This window comes from Lissotriton vulgaris, unplaced genomic scaffold (genome assembly GCF_964263255.1).
Source record: "Lissotriton vulgaris unplaced genomic scaffold, aLisVul1.2 SCAFFOLD_1131, whole genome shotgun sequence".
In the NCBI taxonomy this organism is placed as follows: domain Eukaryota; kingdom Metazoa; phylum Chordata; class Amphibia; order Caudata; family Salamandridae; genus Lissotriton; species Lissotriton vulgaris.
Genome location: NW_028251973.1, coordinates 553,228 through 576,254, shown reverse-complemented (window position 1 = coordinate 576,254; position 23,027 = coordinate 553,228). Strand labels below are relative to the sequence as shown.

General features: G+C 41.2%; 1 protein-coding gene across 1 annotated transcript in view; it reads right to left on the bottom strand.

Moving 5' to 3' along the window:
• The window catches only part of LOC147662702 (uncharacterized), a gene marked incomplete at its 3' end in the record, with an annotated part of 546,487 nt that overhangs the window by 169,822 nt on the left and 353,638 nt on the right, over positions 1 to 23,027 (bottom strand). The window contains exon 7 of the mRNA XM_086950963.1: positions 8,759 to 8,880. Within this exon, the coding sequence (XP_086807089.1) occupies positions 8,759 to 8,880 (122 nt within the window). The remainder of the gene's footprint in view (positions 1 to 8,758; positions 8,881 to 23,027) is intronic.

Genomic DNA, 23,027 nt, shown 5'->3' with positions numbered 1-23,027 from the left:
TATTCTTGACCTACGTTGTCGCGTAATGCGTTTTATGACACGCCGCGTTAGCGCACCCGGAAGTGATCCGAGGCGCGGCGCGTAACGTAAGCATAACAGGTCATGTGACTTGTTAATAAAACTTTTCATTGGTTCATTTTACTTTTGTTAATTTAATGATGAAAAGCTTGGTCATATGACCTAAAAATTACGCTTTTTATTATTTTCGAACAATATTTTTTTTTCAAACATATGTTATAATATTCCAGGCTAATGTACTTTCCCGGAAAATTTACAACTGTCTTGCAAGTAAATTATATTCCTTTTTCGAGAAAAAGGGCGTTTCTTCCTTCCATGACGGAGCCGTTGAGTAAAAGAGATTCGGCCTGCTGTCTTAGTCGCCGATACGCCTGATTATCAGATTCTTATCGATCACTTTATGTTGCAGACATGAAAAACACAACTGCCCTTGACCATTTATCTTTACTGCGTTCCTACATATTATACCTTTTATCCGTCATGTAATTGGACTGCTTTATTTCACTTGCCTTTTACTGATTCGAAAACAGTCACTAAAAGTAAAAACTTTACAAATGTAAATACTACTACCGTGTTTTGTTTTAAAAACCTTTATTATGAAAATGTCAGTATACAAATACGGGCCTATAACCACGTGGGCCGGCCACGGAGCAAACTGAAATCGTATATGATGAGGAGACATTTACACTGTAGAAGAACGTAACGAGCGGGCCATTAGGTGACAAGAACAAAGGTGTCTAACAGTTGCGGAATCGGTGGACGTACATTTTGTAATTAAAATACGACAGGGCCACTTACAATAACATTTTCTAGATATACATTTGCGGGCAAGGAGTTACGAGTCCCATTTATACCGGCGCCATTTTGGGCGAGGCCGGGCAGGTCCAAGATATAGTCAAAATGTCTCCACCAACCATCGGCCAGACCAGAACCCCTTTCGGCCCTTTATGCTACAAGATGGTGTCTTCCATTCAGAAAATATTGGTGGCAGCATTTTGAAAGGAAACAGAAACAGCCGTTCTCCTAGTGAGTTTCACATTGTTACATTTAGGAAAAATGTTGAAGAGTAGTATGTGGAAAATCTGAAGCCATTTTTCTACAAACTCTCAATCAGACTTGGATGGAAAAAAAAAACCTGAAGAATGTACAAACTGAAAACCAATTTTTGTCTGTATAGCACCAACAGTAACGCTTGAGTCAGCTTTGTGTCAAGCCGCCATTTTCATTCAATCAATAGCGTCCCCCTGCACACATTCAGGGACCTGGTCGTGTCTTCAGATGAAACGCATTGTAGGAAAAGAAGCAGAAAGGAAAAGGAAAAAAGTTCCGCCGGACCTAGTGAAGCTGCAGCAGGTGCAAATAAGCTTCAGACAGTCTTACAAGCACTGCTCAGAACTCTCAACTGAGGCACTCAACATCCAGGACTTGCCATTCGGATCTTGGCGCCTTGTGCTGGTTCCGACCTATTCACACATCAGTCCACTACTGACATCACCTCATAAGCCAACGGGGCACCCCACGCCGACTTTCGGCGCAGCATTGTAGGATGGCCACACCAGTGCGGCCACTTGCTGGACACCACCTCGGTGCCATCCGGATCTCGGCGCGTTCGAGTCACTGTGCCGGAAGAGTGACCGGAACTCAGCTGAACACGCCGTCTTTCAGCGCAGCATTGTAGGATGGCCACACCAGTGCAGCAACTTGCTCGACACCAACAAGTGCCATCCGGATCTCGGTACGTTGTGCTGCCTTCGGCCTATTCGCACATCGGTCCGCTACTGACGCCGCCTCACGTGCCAACGGATTTTCTACGCTTTTTGTAGCCCTATGCCGCATAACAGGTCATGTGACTTCTTTATAAAACTTTTCATTGGTTCATTTTACTTTTGGTTTCCTAAAGATGGAAGGCTTGGTCATATGACCTAAAAATAACACTTTTCATTGGTTTACAACATTTTTTTTTCCCAAACGATGAAAGCCCCACCTTGTTTCTGGATCATTCAGACTGAAGCTGGCGTCAGCATGAGAGCACCACCATCTCGTGGCTCCGTCGTGGTCATTCCGCGAGCAATCATGGCAGCCGCTCCCCACCGGAAGCCTGCGGGAGTCGGGGGCCCCCAAGACTTTTATACAATCTTCACGGCTGAGGGGACGCTTTTCGAGAATGGAGCCCAAGCCCTAGCAGGCAAGCGTCCGAGTTCCAAAGTGTCCCAGGGCCATTTCAGTGGACCAGGCCTAAAACCGAGGAGCTGTCCGCCATTTTAAGAGCCATGTGGCAGCCGCCTATCGCTGCACTGCAAGAGTGGGAGCAACTCAACAACATGGTGAGCGAGACGCTGTGGCCGCAAGAGCGAGCGCAACTCAGCTACATGGCCGCCACCTGGGGAGGCCCGTTCACGCCGGCTCCCCCACGCCCCCCCCCCGGGCCGCCGCACGCCAATTTTCGGAGCAGCATTGTAGGATACCAAAACCAGTGCGGCAGTTTACTGGACATCACCTGGGTGCCTGTCGTACATGTTGTGTCAGCCATGTGACACTGGACACAGACCGCTACTGACGAGGCCTCCCCCCGCACCACCCGGGACGCCCCACGCTGTTTTTCTGTGCTGCATTGTAGGATCCCTAAACCAGTGCGGCACCCAGGCGACATCACCTGGGTGCCGTCCAGAACTCTGCAAGTTGTGCTGCCTTGGGACTATTCGCACAACAGACCGCTACTGACGAGGCCTCCCCCCGCCCCACCCGGGACGCCCCACGCCAATTTTCGGAGCAGCATTGTAGGATCCCTAAACCAGTGCGGCACCCAGGCGACATCACCTGGGTGCCGTCCAGAACTCTGCACGTTGTGCTGCCTTGGGACTATTCGCACAAAAGACAGCTTCTAACCATTGTTGCTTTTTGTGTTGAGAAATGTTTAAATGTTTTTAGTTTTTGTTCCGTTCGTTAAAGTTAGTAGTTAATAAAGTTTTATAACCTTACTTTGTTGGAGTGTTATCTATTTTTTTTAAAACGGGTGAATGGGGCCTTGAATCGGGTTATTGTCATGTGTGGGCTTTGGAAGTGTGCTGCTGCAGGATCGGACATTTCAAACTCAAATGCACGTTCTTTTTCTTACCTTTCCGAAGCATGGAGCGCAATAGCAGGCAGAGAAAGGGTGATGCACGTGTTGAACACTACCTGACCTGGCAAGTTGCTGGCAGTGCCCCCCCGCCCGCTCCTGAAAGAGGGCACACACACACCGCCGCCCCGAATACTTCACAAATCTTTAAAAGACCATGCGCTTGTTCATGAGGCTTAAATGGTTTATCACCTCTTCTAGAACCCCTGCATCGACCCTCTGACGTTTCATGGAAAAATTACCACGTAACACAATACCAAGCCCTGTCAGCTGAAACCCCCAAGGAATCGTGGGGCATATTATCAAGGGGGTTTATCTCCGCTTTTTTGGCTTTAAAAGCCAAAAAAAAAGAGATAAAATTATCTCCCTATTACCAAGCTGTCGCTACCACCAGTTAGTGACAGCTAAAAGGAGATAGCGACCATCTTGGGCCCCGCTTTGCATGTCAGTGATATTTATCACTAATGACATGCAAAGTGGGCGTGCCAAGATTTTAGCGACTGGAAACAGTCCCTAACCATCGCTATCTCCTATTACCAACTTTTGGAGATATTCGCGCTAAGCGCGAATATCTCCAAAAGCTAACACCTGACCTGAGCAGTTCTTAGCCATGTTATCCAATGGGAGGTTGATAACATGGCTAAGAGCATTTGCTCGATAATACATGAATATCGCTGACTTTTCAGCGATATTCATGCATTGCGGCCGTTTTTTATCGCATTTGCGATAAACCTTGCTAATAGCAAGGTTTATGTGCGATAAAATTCGCCGATGTGCGGCGATAATTTTTGTCTCTAAACAAGTTAGAGACAAAAATTATCGCTAGTTGTTGGTAATATGCCCCCGGATTTTTCCTTGCAGGAATCGGGAGGCGAAAGACTAGCACTGAAATCAGTAGTCTCACGCCTGAATCGGGAGGGTTGGCATGTCTGCATTCTCTACAGCTGGGGCCATAAACTACATCCGCAGGGCTAGGTGATAGCCTGGGTCCGGCCTGGACAATCGGACACAGAGGAAGAGGAGTGTCAGAGGGTGCGGTAGTGAATAGGGTGAAAGGGAGGTGTCGGGCGGGCACAGGGTGTGATTCTCAGAGAAGAGCAGCGCAGATGGGGGGAAGTATATGGCCCATGCATGAGAGAGAGAGAGCGGGGGTGACCAGTGCGTGGGGGAGATGCTTGCGAGGGTGCGGAGCCGTGCTGAGAATCGACAGCGTGCAGAGAGTGGGCCTGGTCAAGGCATCTAAAATGGCTGCCGTGCACGACAAAATTGTGGCATTGGACAAAAAAGGCAAGATAGCGCAGACAATGTTTATCAATAAGGATTCATTTATAACAAAATATTTTATCGCAGTGACAAATTGGCGGTCAACACTTCCTGATTTCCATCGAATCGAACGTTAACAGCCGCTGGAAGACATGTATCAACATATTCGGAAAACATAAGGGATCAGGATACGTCTCCCGCACCCCCTTATACCTAGTAATTTAATTAAAACGAAACACAAAATGGCGAATTCCCGTTTCGCTACCAGTTTGCGGCCCAGTTCGCGGCTCGGGAAGCGCTTCTACCGTGAAAAATATATATTTTTTTTTTTTCCCCACGAGACCCTTTAATAACCCCAACATCATTCCTAGGGGGTCAAGAGAGGTATACCTTGCCCCCTTTCATTAAATTCCCCCTTCATTTTTCACCTCTTCTTCTCTCTCGATCCTACCGAGAGATAAGATGGCGGCCGCTCCGGACTGTTTAGAATGTTGACAGACACCGGAGGGCCAATCAGCTTCGCATCGCAAAGTTCCGATACGCGAAAAGTTCGCTAACCGGATAGCTGCCCGGAGCGCTGTTACAGATATATATCTTGATTTAAACGTTAATTTCTCAAAATCCACTGAAGCACATATATTGAGACCTAGCAAAGGCACATCGGGCTAACAGTCCCTACAATTTTGCCAAGTTTCGTGGAAATCCATTCAGCCGTTCGAGCTAAAAGTGAGGCCAACCGCCCTATGGAAATTAACATGGGAAAAACGCGTTTTGGGACCCCCCTTTTTTCTCGGCCCCCCCTTGACGAAACCCCCCCAAATTTTCAAGGGCTGCTCAGAAACAAAATGTGCCATTTTCCTGAAAATTTCAGCCGATTCCGTCCACAAACGCCAAAGTTATTAGACATAGAATTTTCAAAAGTCCCATAGACAAAAAATCCTAACTATATATACCTACTGGCGACCGCCAGTAGGTAATATATATATATATATATATATATATATATATATATATATATATATATATATATATATATATATATATATATTAATATTTTTTCTGCATTCATCAGGTTACTCATATATGTGATTAGCTTGAAGTGAAGTATTTTCCCTACTTATGCTTAGACTGCAATTTGAATAGTAAAATGAACCACTTCGCAATTTAACACTTTACCTACTATTGAACTTTTTGGAGTGGGAATAGTAAATATCACTCCTCTGAAATCCAACACTTTCCCTAATGGTTCAGACACTGGAGTGAGAATAGTACAATTTACTACTCCAAAGTCCAACACTTTCCCTACTGTTGCACTGACTGGAATAAGAATAGTAAACTTAACCACACCTAAATCCAATGCTTTCCCTACTGTTGCACAGATTGGAGTGGGAAAAGTGAATTTTGCCCCTCCAAAGTCCAACACTTTCCCTATTGTTGCACTGTTTGGCTTGGATATTGTAAATTTTACCCCTCTGAAATCCAATGCTTTCCCTACTTTTGCCCTGTTTGGAGTGACAATAGTACCCAGGCGTATAGATGATCTGTGCACTGTTCGGAGTGGAAACTTTACATTTTACACCTCTGAAATCCAATGCTTTCCCTACTTTTGCCCTGTTTTGAGTGACAATAGAAAATTTCACTCCTCCGAAATGCAACACTTTCCCTACTGTTGGACTGACTGGAGTGGTAATAGTACATTTTACCTCTCCAAAATCCAATGCTTTCCCTACCATTGTAAGTAAATGTCACCTACTGAAGTCCCTACTGTTGCAGAGATTGGAGTGAGAATAGTAACTTGTACCCATCCAAAGTCCAACAATTTCTCTACTGTTGCATTGTTTGGAATGGGGAAAGTAAATGTAAGATATTCAAAGTCAACACTGTTGCGCTGTTTGCATGATAATGTGGTAAAGAATATTTTTGACACTATATGATATTTTTGGCACAATTTTTTTGTTACCTATATTGTTTACCACAATATTTTTGCCAGTGATCCCACACATATATCTGCTTCCTGAGCTGAGCCCTGTGGAAAGTAATTTAGACCTTGGTAAGCGTTTCCCTTTAAATTTTGACATGCCTTGTTTTTTCAATTCTGTTAAGAGTATGCTTAGAGGAAAGTATTTTTTTTTAAAAAGCATGTTATTTATACATCATCGAACATAAAATTCAATGTACAGTTATGAGATTACATAGGATATGTATTTGCTTTTTCACAGAACTGTACAATGTTTAATTTACCAACATTGGCAACGCCAATAGCTCTTCAGTCCTATTAGATAGGTGAGCCCTATTGGTTCTACCAATGCTTGTCGAAAGTGTTTCTATGAGGTGGAATTAATATATACGAAAACGTTGCCTGCAAGCACAAATGCAACTTTCGAATCAATGCAATTGCCGTGCATAAGAAAAAAAGAGTGCCCTTGTTCATGGAAATTCTGATACTGAGGCAACAAGCATTTACTGTGACAGCCGTAAAACGCAGCAGCTATGCAATATTCAGTAACTCTGTCTCTTAGTGGGTAGCTGTAATCTGACCTAATGGTGAACAATGTTCACTCGAACCCCCCCCACCTCAGCACAAAAAGACAGGATTCGATCCATTTTCGCTTTTTTGCCTTCACTTTTAGAAATTTGCCTTTAAACCTGTATTTAAGTTCCTGGTTATTATTCACCACAAGGTGGTTTCCTATTAGCTTCAATGCTGCTTGGTACATATAGATGGCATATGTGTTCTCTTCATTAAAAGAGGCGTATGTGCTGCCCACCTTCTATTTGTATTGCCACGAAAGCAAATTCAACTATTGCAATTTTGTGAAGCCCGTTCTGTAAAGCTTTTAGACAAAAAGAAATAGTTTTTTTGACAATCTTTTGTAAAAGCAAGAGCCTTTTTGTAAAGCCAGTTAACGTCCTTTCCAACGTTCAAATTATAACAGGAGTGGGCAGTTTACAATGCGTCCTCAACAGCTGACGCCATTTCTTAACACTTGACAGAAACCTTCTGATCTTTAATCTTAGTCCATGCGTATTTAACATTTAAGAAAATATAAATGTTATGAGCCAAGTTGCCAAATTGAATCTGCTTAAATTCGCATTTTGATGTTTTTTACCCTTAAACACCTGGGGCGTCATTTATGAGAAGTGACGCATCGCTGCGTGAAAGCAGCGATGCGTCACTTCTCAGTGCGCCCTTCTTGCGACATGATTGATGCGTCATATTTACTGTATGACGCATCATGTCGCAAGGAATTACAGATACGTCAATATTTCTGACGTATCAGTATGGCGCAAAAGTGACGCATTGCTGGAGTGTGTCACAAAAGTGACACAACTCCAGCAATGGTGTGCATCAGTCTTACGCCTGCTGTGAGGCAGGTGTAAGATTTTGACGCATTTGAGTCCTAGAAGTGGCGCAGTGAAATCTGGTAGATTTCACTGCGTCACTTCTATGACCCTTTCTTGCATGGGACCACCCCCCCTGCATACATTATACCTGGCGCAGGTATAATGTAGTGCAGGGGTTTACAAAGTGACGCATCTACCTAGATACGTCACTTTGTAAATATGGCGCAACAAGGCGCACGTTTTACACTGCTGGTGCGTCACAAAAAGTGACGCACCAGTGGTGCAAAAGTGATGCAAGGGCTCATAAATGAGCCCCGAGAATTTGTGAACTATTCCCCAAGGCATTCGTTCTTAACCTTTTCTTCCTTAGACCCCCTTTCAATGATTCCTACAATCCAAGTACTCCTACTGAATCATTATTGGAATTCAGGGGCCCCTAGTGAGTCATTATTGGAAGGCGGGGACCACTAAGCAATTTCGGTAACTTGAACTTCAAACCATTATGGAAACAAGCATTCATCAAAAAAATAAATAAATGATGAAATGTTTTATTCAATTAACAAACATATATCAAAAAAATCAACATTTGAATTTTATTTGGAATATTGCATATTTTCTAAATTGAATTAAAACCATCTATTGCCTATATTATTTCCTGTTTGATGCGCTTGCACTGCTCCCACAAATCAATCTCAAGAAACCAACTTAATATTTAGCCCCGATTTCAAATGACTTCACATTTACTAAGCACTGTAAAATTTTCAACTTTAATTGTGCCTCTTTATTTATTTACCATTTATTCATCTGTTAATATTATTTATTTTCTAAGCAGTCGCGGACCCTCTGAGTAGCCAAGGTGGATCCCCATGGGGTTCCTAGACCACAGGTTAAGAGCCACAGGTTAAGAAACATTGATGCAAAGAGAGAAACTGTCTAGAATTTTAGATGTATTTCATAAATCTTTTGTTTCTTTATGAGGAAATGTGTAGTATCCCCTTTTTTGGGGCACTTTACCTGTCCTTGGTGGATCCCAGATACTGGGGTAGAGCCTGTTGAATGACTCGGGGAACTGGGTAGCGATTTGCACGAGGCCAGCAGTTGTTGTTGCTTTTTCATCGTCACTATTTTTTGAGCGACTGTAAGAAAAAGTCAAGTCAAGTCAGGCATGTGAATAAAGAAATATCAAGATGCTGTATATGTTTATTTACTCCATTTGTAAAATGCTTATAGATAATTGAAGTATGTTGTGTCGTACAACATTGGAGACAGTAGTAGCAGGTAGAGTTCTCAAGGAGATAACACAAGGTATTGCATGCAAGGTCCATTCTTTCAAGTCCATATAAATTGAATATCCAGTGCTGTAAAAACATAGGAGCCAAACACCTAGTGTGCAAAATAACTACATCATTAATTCTCTATTGAGTGTAAAAAATGCAGACTGCTATAAATAAGCAAAAAAACTCCACATTCCGGCATAAGCCACTAGACCACTGTAGAACCAGTCGAGTTCTGGAGGAAACCTAGTAAAACATTCCCATTCAGAGACTATGACAGAAGCAGACAGCGAGAGGCAGTAGGCATTATGAAAAAGTCCTGTTTAAGACCAAGAAGCACAAGCATCAGCTGTTAAATTGAACGATGTGTGTCCCAACCAAGCCATCTTGCCGACTAAGGTGCGTAGGCTATGTTTCGAGGAATAGAAATTTCTTAGTTAAAAGGCTGAGTGAAAGAGGTGAGTCTTAAGGCATTGTCGGTACTTTCAAGGGTGTTTCTCAAGTCTTGGACAGGACATTCCACAAAGAAAATTCCTATCTGTTCAGAATTCTGCCCCCGATTCCTTTAAACCTTTATGGCTGATTGGCAAAGCATGTAGCTGCCCAAGCTCTGGTTCCTGGAGGACAGAGAACAATGCTCGATGGCTAAATTATTGATCCATTATGGCCAGAGGACACAAAACAAGTTCTGTGCACATATTCAGAGACTAATCCAAAGAGCCATTTTATTGCTTGTTTAAATTGCAGTTACCAAGGACCTCAATTAATTAGGTTTGAAGATACTCATGTTTATAAAAGAAAAAGTGTTGTTGTTTAAAGCAGGACAATTTATAAGACCATTTCAGAGTTTAGAGTGCAGAGTCACTTCTCAGAATAAAGTGAGGGCCCACCAAGCCTCACTTAAAGACTGAGAATGAAGTTGTGGTATGGATTGTGTTCTACATTTATAAAGGACAGAGACTCAAGAATTGTAAGACAATTGCCTGCATTGCAAGGTTAGTATGATCTGGTTGATAAGCAATCATTTAATGGCGCTGAACTTTGGCTGGAAAGTAATTTTTTGGAGGTTTATAGATGCCAACCTAAATTACTGTAAGGAGCCCGTAAATGCTTTATGATCATGACACAGAAATCGGCCTACTACCTTTGGCGAACCTCAGTATTCATGCCTCCACACAATGAGTGGACTATGAGCATTTAATCCTTAACTCAATGTAAGTATACTTTGAAAACTGCAAGACTGTAACTCAATAATGCTGGATTCTCAACTTCCATTTCTTCAACTGTGCATTTGATGATTTCCATTGAACTGTCCAAATCATTTCATCTCAAGATGTGTGCTGTCTACACAGCTGATTTGGACTACAGACAATATAACTTCCTGTCAAGTTGACTAGACCGAGAACATATGCGCTTTGCATGTAAGTCAACTAGTTTGGCTAGCCATTCCTTCAGTTCAACTTGGCTTTATCCATTTACACTTTCAAATTAATTGAACTGGTCTTTAAGGATTGAAGCACCTATCTCAGCTCTACCATACTTTAAATGCTCATTCCTTGAATTCAACAACACTGAGCTATAAACATGTTCACCTGCTTCTCAAGCTAGATAAACTCATAACTGCACTGGACCATACATCTTAATACCATCAACTCACCATGACTGGGCTTTTCACCTAGATTCACTTGTCAGATTTCAACTGTTCTACTTATTTCTATATGCTGAACTTAACTCTACGGTATCACAAATATTCAAGCTTTCTTCACAAATTGTTGTGACCACCCATCGTGATGCCTTGAGCCTATCCTGACCAGAATGTGAAAATGTATGTCTCAAACTGAACTAAGCTAGGTACTTCAGTAATGCTTACATCTAAATGCAGGTCGCCTACTTTACTATTTCCCAATACCATACTTATCTGGTATATCACATGCCCCAAAATTTGGAAATGTGACTTTGCTATCTCCTTTAATGACCACACAACTTCTTCTGGTGACAACCCAATCTCCAACCATAATGCTTGGCATTTTCACACCCTTTCTCATATTGTAATAATCTTCAGTAAGTCTTTGTTTCTCTGTAACATTTGTCTTGACAGCATGATGGTCTACCCATAAACGATCCTTGAGAACCTGTAGTGTAGTTCCTATATTCCCAATAGGCTCTGCGCATTTGAATAACATAAACGGCAGTTTAGACGTAGGACTGAGGTCGACTAGGTCTCTACTGAATATGTTAGACTTAATTAGGTTTGCCAGCTAGCTCAGAGGTCACTAGAAACTTTCTTGAATGAACAGGGAGGAGTTAACTTCCCTGATTAGACAAGAAGGGATTAGTTTCTGACAACTGCATAAACATGACAACTTTGCTCCCTCAGAATAAGGAGTATATCTCCAGAGTTGTGTGAAAACAATAGAAAGCTATTTCACTCAGTCAATTGTGCATACTTAGTTTCACCAGAGTGCAGAGAAATAGAGAGACGGGCGTTTTCAATAAAAGGTGTTATTTATTGAGCAGTCTTCTTTCTCATGCAAGAGAAATGAATTGCCACAATTGCAATACTTGTTATAAAGTAAAGTGAGTACAGTAAAAGGAGTATTATAGGATAATACTGTAAAAGCATTGATATGGTTTCTGAGCCATATGATACTTAAAACGGATAAAATATATACAATAACATACACTGATAAAAGTTGACTAAACGTAATCAACTGGTGCTTCTTAATACGCCTACCCCAGTGTCCCTAACCTACGCCTAGTACGTGGGAAGGAGTAAGGGAGTTGCAGTTTAAGTTAAGTAAGTTTTGCCAAGAATCTGACTCAAGAATTCTCTAAGGGTCTAATCAGCTCCGTACCTTGGTTTTAGAATGAAGGAGGTCTTGTATCTCGTTCTCAGGACTCGATCTCCCAGTAACCCGCAAGGGTGACTCGAAACACTGGAGCTGGATTTTCTCGGCAGGAGAAAAAGACAGCGTCTTTCTCAGTGCGTCAAATGGAAGGGACGACTTCCTTCGGCACTCGCATCAGCTGGGCTTCGGATAAGTAGATAGCCGCTCTGCTCCAAACCACCGTGTGTTGCTTAAGGCAAACGCTGGTATATTTATACCTGGAAGGTGCCGTTTTTGACGTAAGGTTGGACATAAGACGTCAATAAAAGATGTCACTAAGAACTGGCAGTTCTTTCAGTGCTCGCAGGAGTTCTAGGACAAATCAAAACAAAAGCATGGGGAATTTCCAGGTTGCTGGAGGTTTGGTTTGTTTAAAGAACTCGTTGTACTTTCTAGGAGTCTAAGGAAGTAGCCTTGCCGTATTTGGATTGCATTGGCTTTTACTAAATATGGATATGATTCTTATGCCTTTATACGTATATGATTTGTTATAACCACATAAGGATATAAATCGGGAATATTTAATTAGGGTCCTAGATACGTTCACAACAAACCAACCAACTGGGATTGTATTTTCTACCTGGTTCTCTCCCTTTAAGAAATATAAAGCGACAAATACCCGTATTAGCATGAGGAGTGGTCCTATGTGCCCAAACTATTTTCTATAACTATTCTTTCCAGATAAGCCATTAGCTAATGACAATTGAATATTGTCCATTAGTAGACGATTAATTCTTTTGACCATTCCACTGGCTTGTGGTCTATATAAAGCTACTCTCTCATGAGTGACTCACCATTTTTCCATAAACTCTCTCATTTCTCTTGATACAAATTGAACACCATTATCTGATACAATGGTTTTAGGCAGACCTTCTTCCATAAAAACTTCCTCTAAAAATTCCATCACAGTTTTAGTATTGATAACATTTGTTGTCTTGTACACAAACCATTTTGTGTGGTAATCAGCGAGTACAAAGATAAACCTATTTGCACTACCTAACTTGTTTATAGGGCCTAAGAAATCCATTGCTAACTTTTCCCATAGTCTAGCAGGTAACTCAATACACTTTAGTGGCGGTTCACTCAATGTCTTCACTTTGTCACTGTTAGCACATGCATAACAGTGCTTGATCACATCCTCAACCATGCTATCTAACTTTAGCCACCAATATGTTTGTCTAATCCTTCTCTTCGTCATACTCCTTCCAGGGTGACCTTCATGAGCTAGTTCAATGATTTGACCCCAACGACTTACAGGAGGTACAATGCGATTCCTTCTCATTATTTTTCCATCAATTATACTCAACTCATCTTTGATGTTCCAATACTCTTTTATGCGTTCATCACGACTCACACTGGTTTCCCAACCATTCCTAATGTACTCTTTTATTCTTACTAACACTGGATCATTGTCTATTGCAACATCCCAAACTTCTTTTCTTAATGCCACACATTCATGGATCTTACTGTCGTCATTCACCTCAATATCACAATCATTAACTTCTGCAACTTCATTCCTCGTAGGTAGTCGTGATAAGCAATCCGCTACTACATTTTTGAGTCCTTTCAAATATTCCATTTCAAAATGATACTCCAAAACAGACAACATCCATCTTGATATCCTTGGAGTAACTCCCCCTTCTAGACCTCTTCCTCCTTTAAATAGATGTATTAGTGGTTTGTGGTCTGTTCTAACCTTAAACGGTAAACCCCAGAGAAAGTATTTAAAATGCTTGATTCCCCAACAGCATGCAAGGGCTTCTCTTTAGATTGTAAAATAACTTTTTTCAGCACCTTGCAGCCTCCTGGAAGGAAATACAATAATTCTTTAATTTCCTTCAACAATTTGGGTTAATACTGCTCCTAATCCAACACAACTGGCATCTGTGGTCATGTAAGTTTTTCCATTTATTTCAAAATGTCCTAATAACTGAGCTTTCACAATACAATCCTTGATCTTTTCAAATGCATCCTCACACATACCATTCCATTCAAATATCACATCTTCCTTCATTTGAACTCTTAGCGGCTCTACAATCTCAGTAAAATTTCTTACAACAATATTCAGCCAGCCCAAGGAAGGACTTAAGTTGGTTTTTGCTTTCTGGGCATGGTGCTTCTTTTATCCCTTGTACAATGCTCTGTTTGGGTTGTATACCATCACCTGATATAGTGTGTCCTAAATATGTAACAGATCCCTTCCTAAATTGGCATTTCTCACGTTTGACAGTCAGCCCATAATCTTCCAAACGCTTCATCACCTTGTCTAACAACTCATCATGGTGCTTCTCGTCTTTCCCTGCTATCATAATATCATCTTGGAAGTACCAGACATTTTCCAGACCTTCAAATACCTTCGTCATTACCCTTTGAAAGACCGCAGCTGCAGATGCTAGCCCAAAAGGCATTCTCAAATATCGAAATGCCCCTAAGGGGGTGACGAAGGAAGTCAAATGCCTAGAGTCTATGTGAAGATTGATTTGATGATATGCTGATGTCATATCTACAACTGAAAAAACGTTTCCTCCTGAAATAGCCGACAACATTTCTGAAATATTGGAAGTGGTTGCCTGTCTACCAAAATATTCCGATTCAAATCCCATCCTCGTCGCCATAAAATGTAGTAATCACACCAATTCAAGAGTGTGGTTCAGAAGTATTTATTCTGAAATGGTATTCCCAGCACAGCAGTCCAGTTCACAACGCTGCCCAACAGTAAATGACTCCCACATAGAATATCTGGAACAGGACACTCCACATTCTGTATGGACATTCCAGCTTACATGCTAGTCAGTGTAAAATGTAACTTTACTGCTATTTAACTTCACTAATACTACACAAATGTTCATGCATGGCATCATCTAAACCCATCCGAACTGTTTTAGCCATCAGTGGTTTCATATCAACTTAAGTCGACTATCAAATAATATACATTTTATCTAAACTGTCTTAAATCATTTGCCATCTACTGGTAAGAGATGCCACTTAACCTAATAGAACATTAAGAGCTAACGGCATCTTGTAGCCATTCTTTGAGGAGTTCCCTTGCCTTCCATCTTCGCACGTAAAGTAAGGTGACCATTTTCTTTTAACATAAAGTTCTCTGGTGAGGTTGCATTTCGGCCTAAAGATCTTTTCTTTAAAGTGATCACAAACAATATGCCTTACAAGAGACTTGAGATTCTTGGTCTTGGGTGCATGCATCATACATATGTCAAGTCAAGTGAAGTCATACATGTGAAGCTCGCATCAAAAATGTGAACAGAATAGGTGGGCAACAATAGTAAGCCCTCAAAGGATATTGCACCTGTTGTAGAGTGATCTGTGTATAACCTGCAGGTTATGGTTGAATGAAGGCGGGGTAAAATCAAACATTCATCATCCTGATGTTGCTAAAACGAGTGTTGTGACGTTGGTTAATAACAAAAAATAATTATTTAGGTAACCAGAGAGGCCAAGATAAATGTCCAATATAATAAAATACAATGGGAGATGCAAGCAGGCATAGTTCCAGGATAAACATAACACCCACAGCTATGCTGTAATTTACTTAACCCAAAGTCAAACAGGAAAACGAAAAGCATTTTTTTCACACCTGCAAATATCAATTGGTATTCACCTTTTAAAAGAAAATGTCAAGCAAAGAAAGTATATAAAACGAGAAATTCCAAAAACTTTTCCTTACAAAATTGCCTTTGTTTCAATTCATCACTTAGAACAAATTCAAAGCCGTATCAATGCAAATCTTAGAGAACTGTTTCTTTTAAACCATCCTCCATTTGACTATTCCCGCTGTCCAAGGGCCGCTCTGGCGAGGCAGCTCCTGTAAAAAGGATCGCAGCTGTTTGTGCAGAACAATAAAGCGAGCTTTCAAAGGACTGGGAGCTGCTGATGGGCTTTCAATGTGCCCACAAAGTGCCCGCATTGTACAGAACAAAAATGTTTTATTGCAGTATCTAGTTTATAGACCAACAATTGGCTTCCTAACCCCCTCTCATGCTGCTATTGTGCTGTCAAGAAGTGGTGCTGCTTATAATGCACGGGGAGATAAAGGCGGATGTCTGCCTAAGATATGCTCCGCGTGGCTCTGAGTCTTCAGCGGGGGACTCTACCCCGCGACAGGATTTCGTAGGTATCTGCTGAAGTTAAAAGAACCGGAGAACCAGCTTGTAGAGGTCTTGTAGCAGGCGTGATGCAACAGCGGCATATACAGGGTTGGAGGATGAGGTCCATATAGCAGCCACGCCAGCCCCAGTACTCTTCTGGGAGAGGTAACTAATAGATACTAATGAATATAAACTAGAAGAGAGTGACCAGTCATAAGTAAGAATTGGATAATGTCCAAGAGGGGGCCTGACTTCTGCCTCTTCACTACAGATGGCTACTGAGTCAACAACAGTAAAATGTAAATGTGTACAAAGTGACACAGCCAAGCAGAAAGAAAAAAACACATAACCAAATTTACAATTGTGTCATGGGTTTCGGCTGCACTAGCACTTGGTCAAAAGGAAAAGAGGAAAAGGGGAAAGAAACAGTCCCAACTATGTACTGCTTTGGGCTCCTTTAAAAAGCATCCTTCCTGTCAAGATTTGCTTCACTTGTCAATCTCGGCACAGCTGTTCAGCGAATGTCTTCTTTGACACATATATCCCACAAACGTCCTGAAACCATGTGTTTTCATGGGCTGATGCTTGATTTTTCCGGCCGGTTTCGAGTGGTAACAATTTGCACCACCAACACGCCAAAAACGCCAATCAGTGTTGAAGGCTTTGAATAATGCTAATGATGGTTACCTATGGCATTAAATGCAAGCATGACCCAAAATCTGCCCAGCACAGCTAATATTGATTTGCAATATTCTTTTTAATTGGGACACGCGGCTAACATGCATTCTGCAGCTTGGTACCATTACAGCATCTGACCATTTCCAAATTTTTGTTAGGACAATAAAGAAATCAAAAAAATTCTTGTAATGCCCCGTCCATTATTGGGAGATGCCAGAAGTGCTATGCAGCATGTTAGCAGAATCCATATAGTTATGTACTAGTGCACCCTTCTGCAATACATTTCTTACTAAGTTGAGATTGTATCTTCCTCAATACTCTATATATGTTGGATAGAAGTAATTTAGGATTATGTAAGAACAGTTCAATGATTGGTGGAATGAGACAGCTCCATTACGGGTTCACTTTATAAATTAAATAAATAAATAAATAAATAAATACTGTGAAATGAAACCGTTTCTAATCTGTGAATACTTGAAAACTCCTCATAAAGAATTGCAGACTGGTTCTTAATTTCCATATAGCTCTTGAATCCAGCGGTGCTGATAACATCGATAAGCAAATTGAAGTTCGCTCTTACCTGAAATGCTTTGACTCGTTTGTGTTTAATTTGAGCCGGTGGTTTCCGGTGCTCAGCACTGGCACCTAATTATCAACACTATTGCTACAGTTTCATGAGCATAAATTAAGGACACACTCATTTTTGGTTTGCAGGGGGAGATTAAGTGATTTGCCCAGAATCACAGGATGTAAAGCCAATGCAGACGCTCGAACCTGGTCCCCCAGCTCCGAAGTTGGCAGCTCTGCCCATTAGGCCACATCCTCTCCCCACTTCCTGTTTAGTAGTGGCACTGTTTAAGTCAAAGTTACAGGAGAAATCGTCTGGTGCAAGCTGCCTCCTGAGAGAGCCCTAGCACTTTTTTTTTCTTTACAAATTAACCACTGCGTTGCTTTAAAGAATGATGAAGTGTAGGATTACACTGTAGTGCTCCTTCACCAGGTATCCTGGGCCCACTTGAACCTCAGTAGCTCTTTCCAAATTCTAACCATTGTTACTATGGTTAAGTGTTTGCAAAAAACAGACTTCGTACAACCGTGTTTAGAAAAAGACATAAGAGATAAGCTATGTTCGTTCAACTTGTAATTAATGACCACCCCACACAAAAAAACAATAGTCGTGATTACCTGGTTAAAGAAGGTATTAGGAAAATAAATAGATATATCTTTAAAGAGATATAAGATTTAGGCAACATAGACAATTTAATTAACCACGTTACTTATTTTGGCAAATTTCATATTTTTCTTGAGACCAACCAATTACCTTCAGGCTTCATCGACTTTACTTTAAAGAGGTGTTGATACTCATTTGTCATTACCACTTCTAAATCTCGTGCTTGGTAAGTAATTGGGGAGGGGGTCAAAGGGTGGTCTACTGTATAGATTTACAGTAATAATCTGCATCTTTTCCACATTACATTTGTATTGTAATACTAAATGAAACTGCATTGCGGAGTCCTCTGTCTCTATGATTGATTGGGAAGGGCTGCTGGGACAGACCAGCATGTGATTAACATATGCCATTAACTGTCTTAAGAAACATTCGATTTTAACAGGCGGAATAATCACTAATCATACTGTGTATATTTGAGAGGCTTAGAGAAAAATAGTTCAGATTCTCTGCTTTGAAGGTTGCTGCCTTCCAACTGACCAAATATTAAAGGATAGCTTGCAAAATGTCTACCACACACTTGAAGGTGATGAAGAGCAGGGTTACAAAAAGGGTTAACACATTCAAATCAAACAATGCATCATTGGCAGTAACCATTAGAATATTAAAAACGCAACTTATAAAATAATCATATTTAAAAATCCAAATTATGACCCAAAAGATAATTTATTACGCCTTCCCCCCAGGCCAAAAGACGTATGGGGCCCCTTCCGAGCTTTCCTTGTGACACAGCAGCAAGATCCCTCCTCGCAACGGGACCAGGGTATTGAACCGACGGGTGGGATAGAGGAATGACCTACATCCAGATACGCACCTTGACACATCCCACGAATACTGAATTCTGGTATATGGGGAGTAAGGGGGTCTGGGGAGGGACCAATGGATTGATACAATGATAAACCGCATGAAGACGTTTCAATGTGTATCTAACACGATATTGTCATCCCTTGAGTGTTCTGTCGTGCCTTAACTGACCTATTGTGCTGATTATGTTCAAAATGTACCCTATGTATACTGCAATTGACCTCTGTGCTCTGTTTTACTTTTCATAAAAATGCTAAATAAAGTTTTTTTAAAAAAGATAATTTATTACAATCCTAAAACCATGCATGTTTCACTTAACTGCTGTCATTAAAATACGTATTAAAATAGAGTTTTACAGTTCCTTCTATTCTATCACAAAGTACAGAATTATATTACTATTGATCAGTAGCTACAGCGAAGCTACAATCCATACATTTGTTAAGGAATAACATTTTTGCAAGAGCAGACTCATGCCCTACTTTCCATAGAATGGGGAAGGGTTAGGGCCTTACTAACCGCCCTTGTTTCCCTCTCAGAAAATGTGGTCTGATGAGTGCTTTCCTAGAAAATCACAATTGAAACTAAGCAAGCAGTGCAGGGCCCTTTCATGGGTTAGATTTTGCCATTGTGTCATCTTCGGTGGAAAGGGTTTTTTACGCCAGGCGGTTATAGATGCCAGGGAAAGTAAGAAAAAAAAGAAAAAAAAAGTAATATCAACCGCAGCAGCATCTCCAGCCTTTTCACTGGTGGGGGCATCTCATCAAATACACCTTCTGTCTCCATCCCTCATGGCATCTAAACAGGAGTTCCCAGGCTAATGGCAGATGCTTTCAAAACAGCAAAAAATATGCAGCCTCTATGATGACAATGTCTTGCTTAGCTTCATGTTCCAATGCATTCTGCAACCAGCTCAAGTCAAAATCGCTAAGATAAGATTGTTCATCCAGAAATATGTGCATCAAGGATAAATGTGAGAAATCGAGGACCTTGATGTGTTTCTAAAGTGGAAGTAAAAGGTTATGTACTATCTAATCCGTAATAGGTATGACAGCGTAAGTTGTCCATTCAGTGCTGGTTCCATCCTGATAGTTGTTGATGGCTTACCTGAGACCAGTTGAAGGAAAGTATTCTCTTCCCTGGCTAAAATGTCACTCTTGTCATGTCCCCACATTATGGGGAGGTAGGTGGCAGGTGCATCAGAAAACGCAAGCGCCATGAGACCTCCCGGTGATATGTGCACTTGATAAGATTCTTTGACTTGACTTTAATTGACTTCGTAGATGGGTTACTCACAAAAATATAAATCCCATAGGATATAATAGGATTTATATTTTGTGGCGGAGTAACCTGTTCCCCGCATTCTAAACCAGGCCCATAGCCTGAAAAGCCAGAAAGGCTTTTGAAGTTCAGTTACCCCCAAAAAGGTGATTTCATTTTTTTATTACTTTTTGTTAATGGTCTCCAAAAAATATTGGTGGTAGAGTTGAACATAGGAGAAGGTACGAGGAAAATGTAATGGCGAAATGAGCAAAAACTAATTGCAGCAAGTCTTGTACAATGTGTAATTCACTATATATAATGTTCTAGAAATTGTTTCTATACATTCTCAAATATATAGCTTGTTCCGTTTTTATTTAAAAGGTGGAAGTGAAAAGAGCGGGGTGCTTATAGAGGGAAAGTTACAAAAGAATAGAAAGTGCAGTGTGGATTGCCCTGATCACTATTCACAAGGACAAGGTGTCAAATCAAGATTTCTTTGGAAACCCAAAGGCAAGCATGATAAGTATCTAATTGTTCCAGACCTATGGCGAAACAATAAACTGAGAGCTTGTGAGTTAATCCATTTGATTATCACATCCCACTGTGATCAATGATTTAGAACTTGTTACTTGGACTTCGAAAACTGATGACATCCTATTAAAGTTAATTCTCCAAAATGTCTTTACTGTCTGCATGCATTGTTCATATATATTAAATGCAAATTGGTTATTCCATTAGTTCACAGTAGCCCATATTAGCTTTCCATTTCCCAAAGTTTGACGCATTTCGACAGTCTCAAGTCCTGTGAAATATCTTGCGTGACAGGGTCAGCTTCAGTCCCAGAAATGTCCTTTAGACCTAGTTCTTTCAAGATCATTCAATAGGACTATCTGCTTGGTCAACCTAAAGCTCCTGACAAGCACCACGGTTATGATGGGAGTCATTTTCCTCCAATAAGATGCGATGACATTGCAACCACATGCAAGATGGAACAAACCCTCACCTCCCTCCATGACCCAGGCAGGCAGGTCAGAAGTCCCTTTTCATACACTAGAGCCTTTGCCTGGTGAAGTAGACCCGTTGTAAACATTTAAATTGTATGAGCTGAAACCTTATTAATAAGGCAATGTCGCTGGGTGCCGTAATGGTGTGTTGCCTTTCAGTGTCCTCTAGAGTCCCAAAATAATTCTCCCTTGGAAGTCAGAAGATGTGAAAGGTGTTCGGAGTGTGCATGTTTAATGATCTAGTTTCTGGAGATTTTTTTCGACACAGCAGCTCAGATGTGATGGCTCTCACCTCAAAAGGGTTAAGGTCTAGGAATAGTTCTACATTTGTAAAGTATGACTTGACGGCATGTTTCTGAAAAACTGATATTGAAAAAACACGAATGAAATCCAATGAAGGACTTCAAGGCATTTTGGTTAGGTACTATACCAAGTGTGAATATTCCTAACCTGACCAATCCCTAAAACCCCTTTAGTTCAGCAACCTGAGTGACTTGTGTACCCACCCACAATGAGGTCTTAGTAAGTTTGTCATTCTACCACAAGTGTATTAACACCCTCTTTCATGACTCAAACACCACCTTGATAGCAGGACTGATCCCTTGGGGAGGGAGGCCGCGTATAGAAATGCAGTGACAATTTTTCTTTAAATGCCCATAACTTTGTGATGTGGGCTGGGTCTGAACTAGGTCCATAAAGCCAGTCATTAACTACTACTAGATCTGCTGCTGTTAGATGAGACCCAAGCAGCCATTCCAAAGCTTCCATCATAGGGGAATTTATAGCATTGAGCTGTGGACACTCTGGGTGTCTCTTTATACACCATGAAAGACTGTAACAGTAAATTTACATGCTTTACGAAGGGCAGGGAGATATGATAAGGGTCGTTTTTGCAGCATCTACAGGACTTTGAGTAATTGCATAATTTTAAAGATCCATATCCTACCCATCCAGAACAATGATACAGGGTTCTAGTGAAACAGATTTTTTAGGCTTTCTATTAACGCATATATATTTACTATTCATAATTGCCCTCTGGTAGGGGCCATGTTTATACCCATATATTTAAATCCACTGAGATGTTGGACTGTATAGTGCAGTCTCGCTTCTTCGCCCTGCCACAATGGAAATAGGCTTTTTTAGCCCATTTTACCATAAGCCCTGAAACGTGGCTGAAGTAATTCAAGCTTGCTCTACCCATGGCCCGAATGTTCACGGTGACTAAGGAACATGAGTAAGTCATGTGCATATTAGAATGTCTCTTCAAGTGCATGGGACCAATGAAAGCCCCAGAGCACCATGTACAAATGAAGCAGCATTTCCTGGGGCTCAACTGCCAAGGTAATAAGTAATGGCGACAAGGAGCATCCCTGTTGAATGCCGGGCCCGATGGAATACAGATCAACAAGATCCCCCAACCCTCTCCATTGGCATCCAATATAGTAATTGGATTTACAAAATAAAAAGAGGACGCTTTATTCTAGGGAGTAGAGGGAAAAAGTGGTCCTATTGGAGACTATCAAAAGCTCTCTCAGAGTCCACTAGAAGTATTGCATGCGTGTCTGGGAGAAGTTAAACCAGGGCAAGCACAGTCAAAAAGCACCTAATAACGTGTGTGCCACAATGTGGCTTGTGGGGGGCCTTCACAAGAATTTTTGTCTTCACATTAATTAGCGAGGTAGATGTCTATGAGGAGCAGTCAGTATGAGTGCACGCTAATGACCACTTCAAACATATCACACGGGAAATTCTTGTTTTTAGCATGAGGCTGTAAACATTGCTAGTAGGGTTTCAACGAGGAAACCAAAGAATTCTCCAGGGAATTCATTGGACTCAGGGTTTTCCCTGTTTTGCCATTTGGGCTATAGCCCTCTACTATTTGATCGACTCTGAGGTCCTTGTCAAGTAGACCAGGTGGAGGGTCACAAAATCCAGAAAATACTCTAGTCCTGCAGGGTAGGCAGATCCTGTACAATCGGAATGTTTGGCAGAAACAAGCGAATTCTTCCCCTATCCCATAGGTTTTGTTATTGTGTACCAA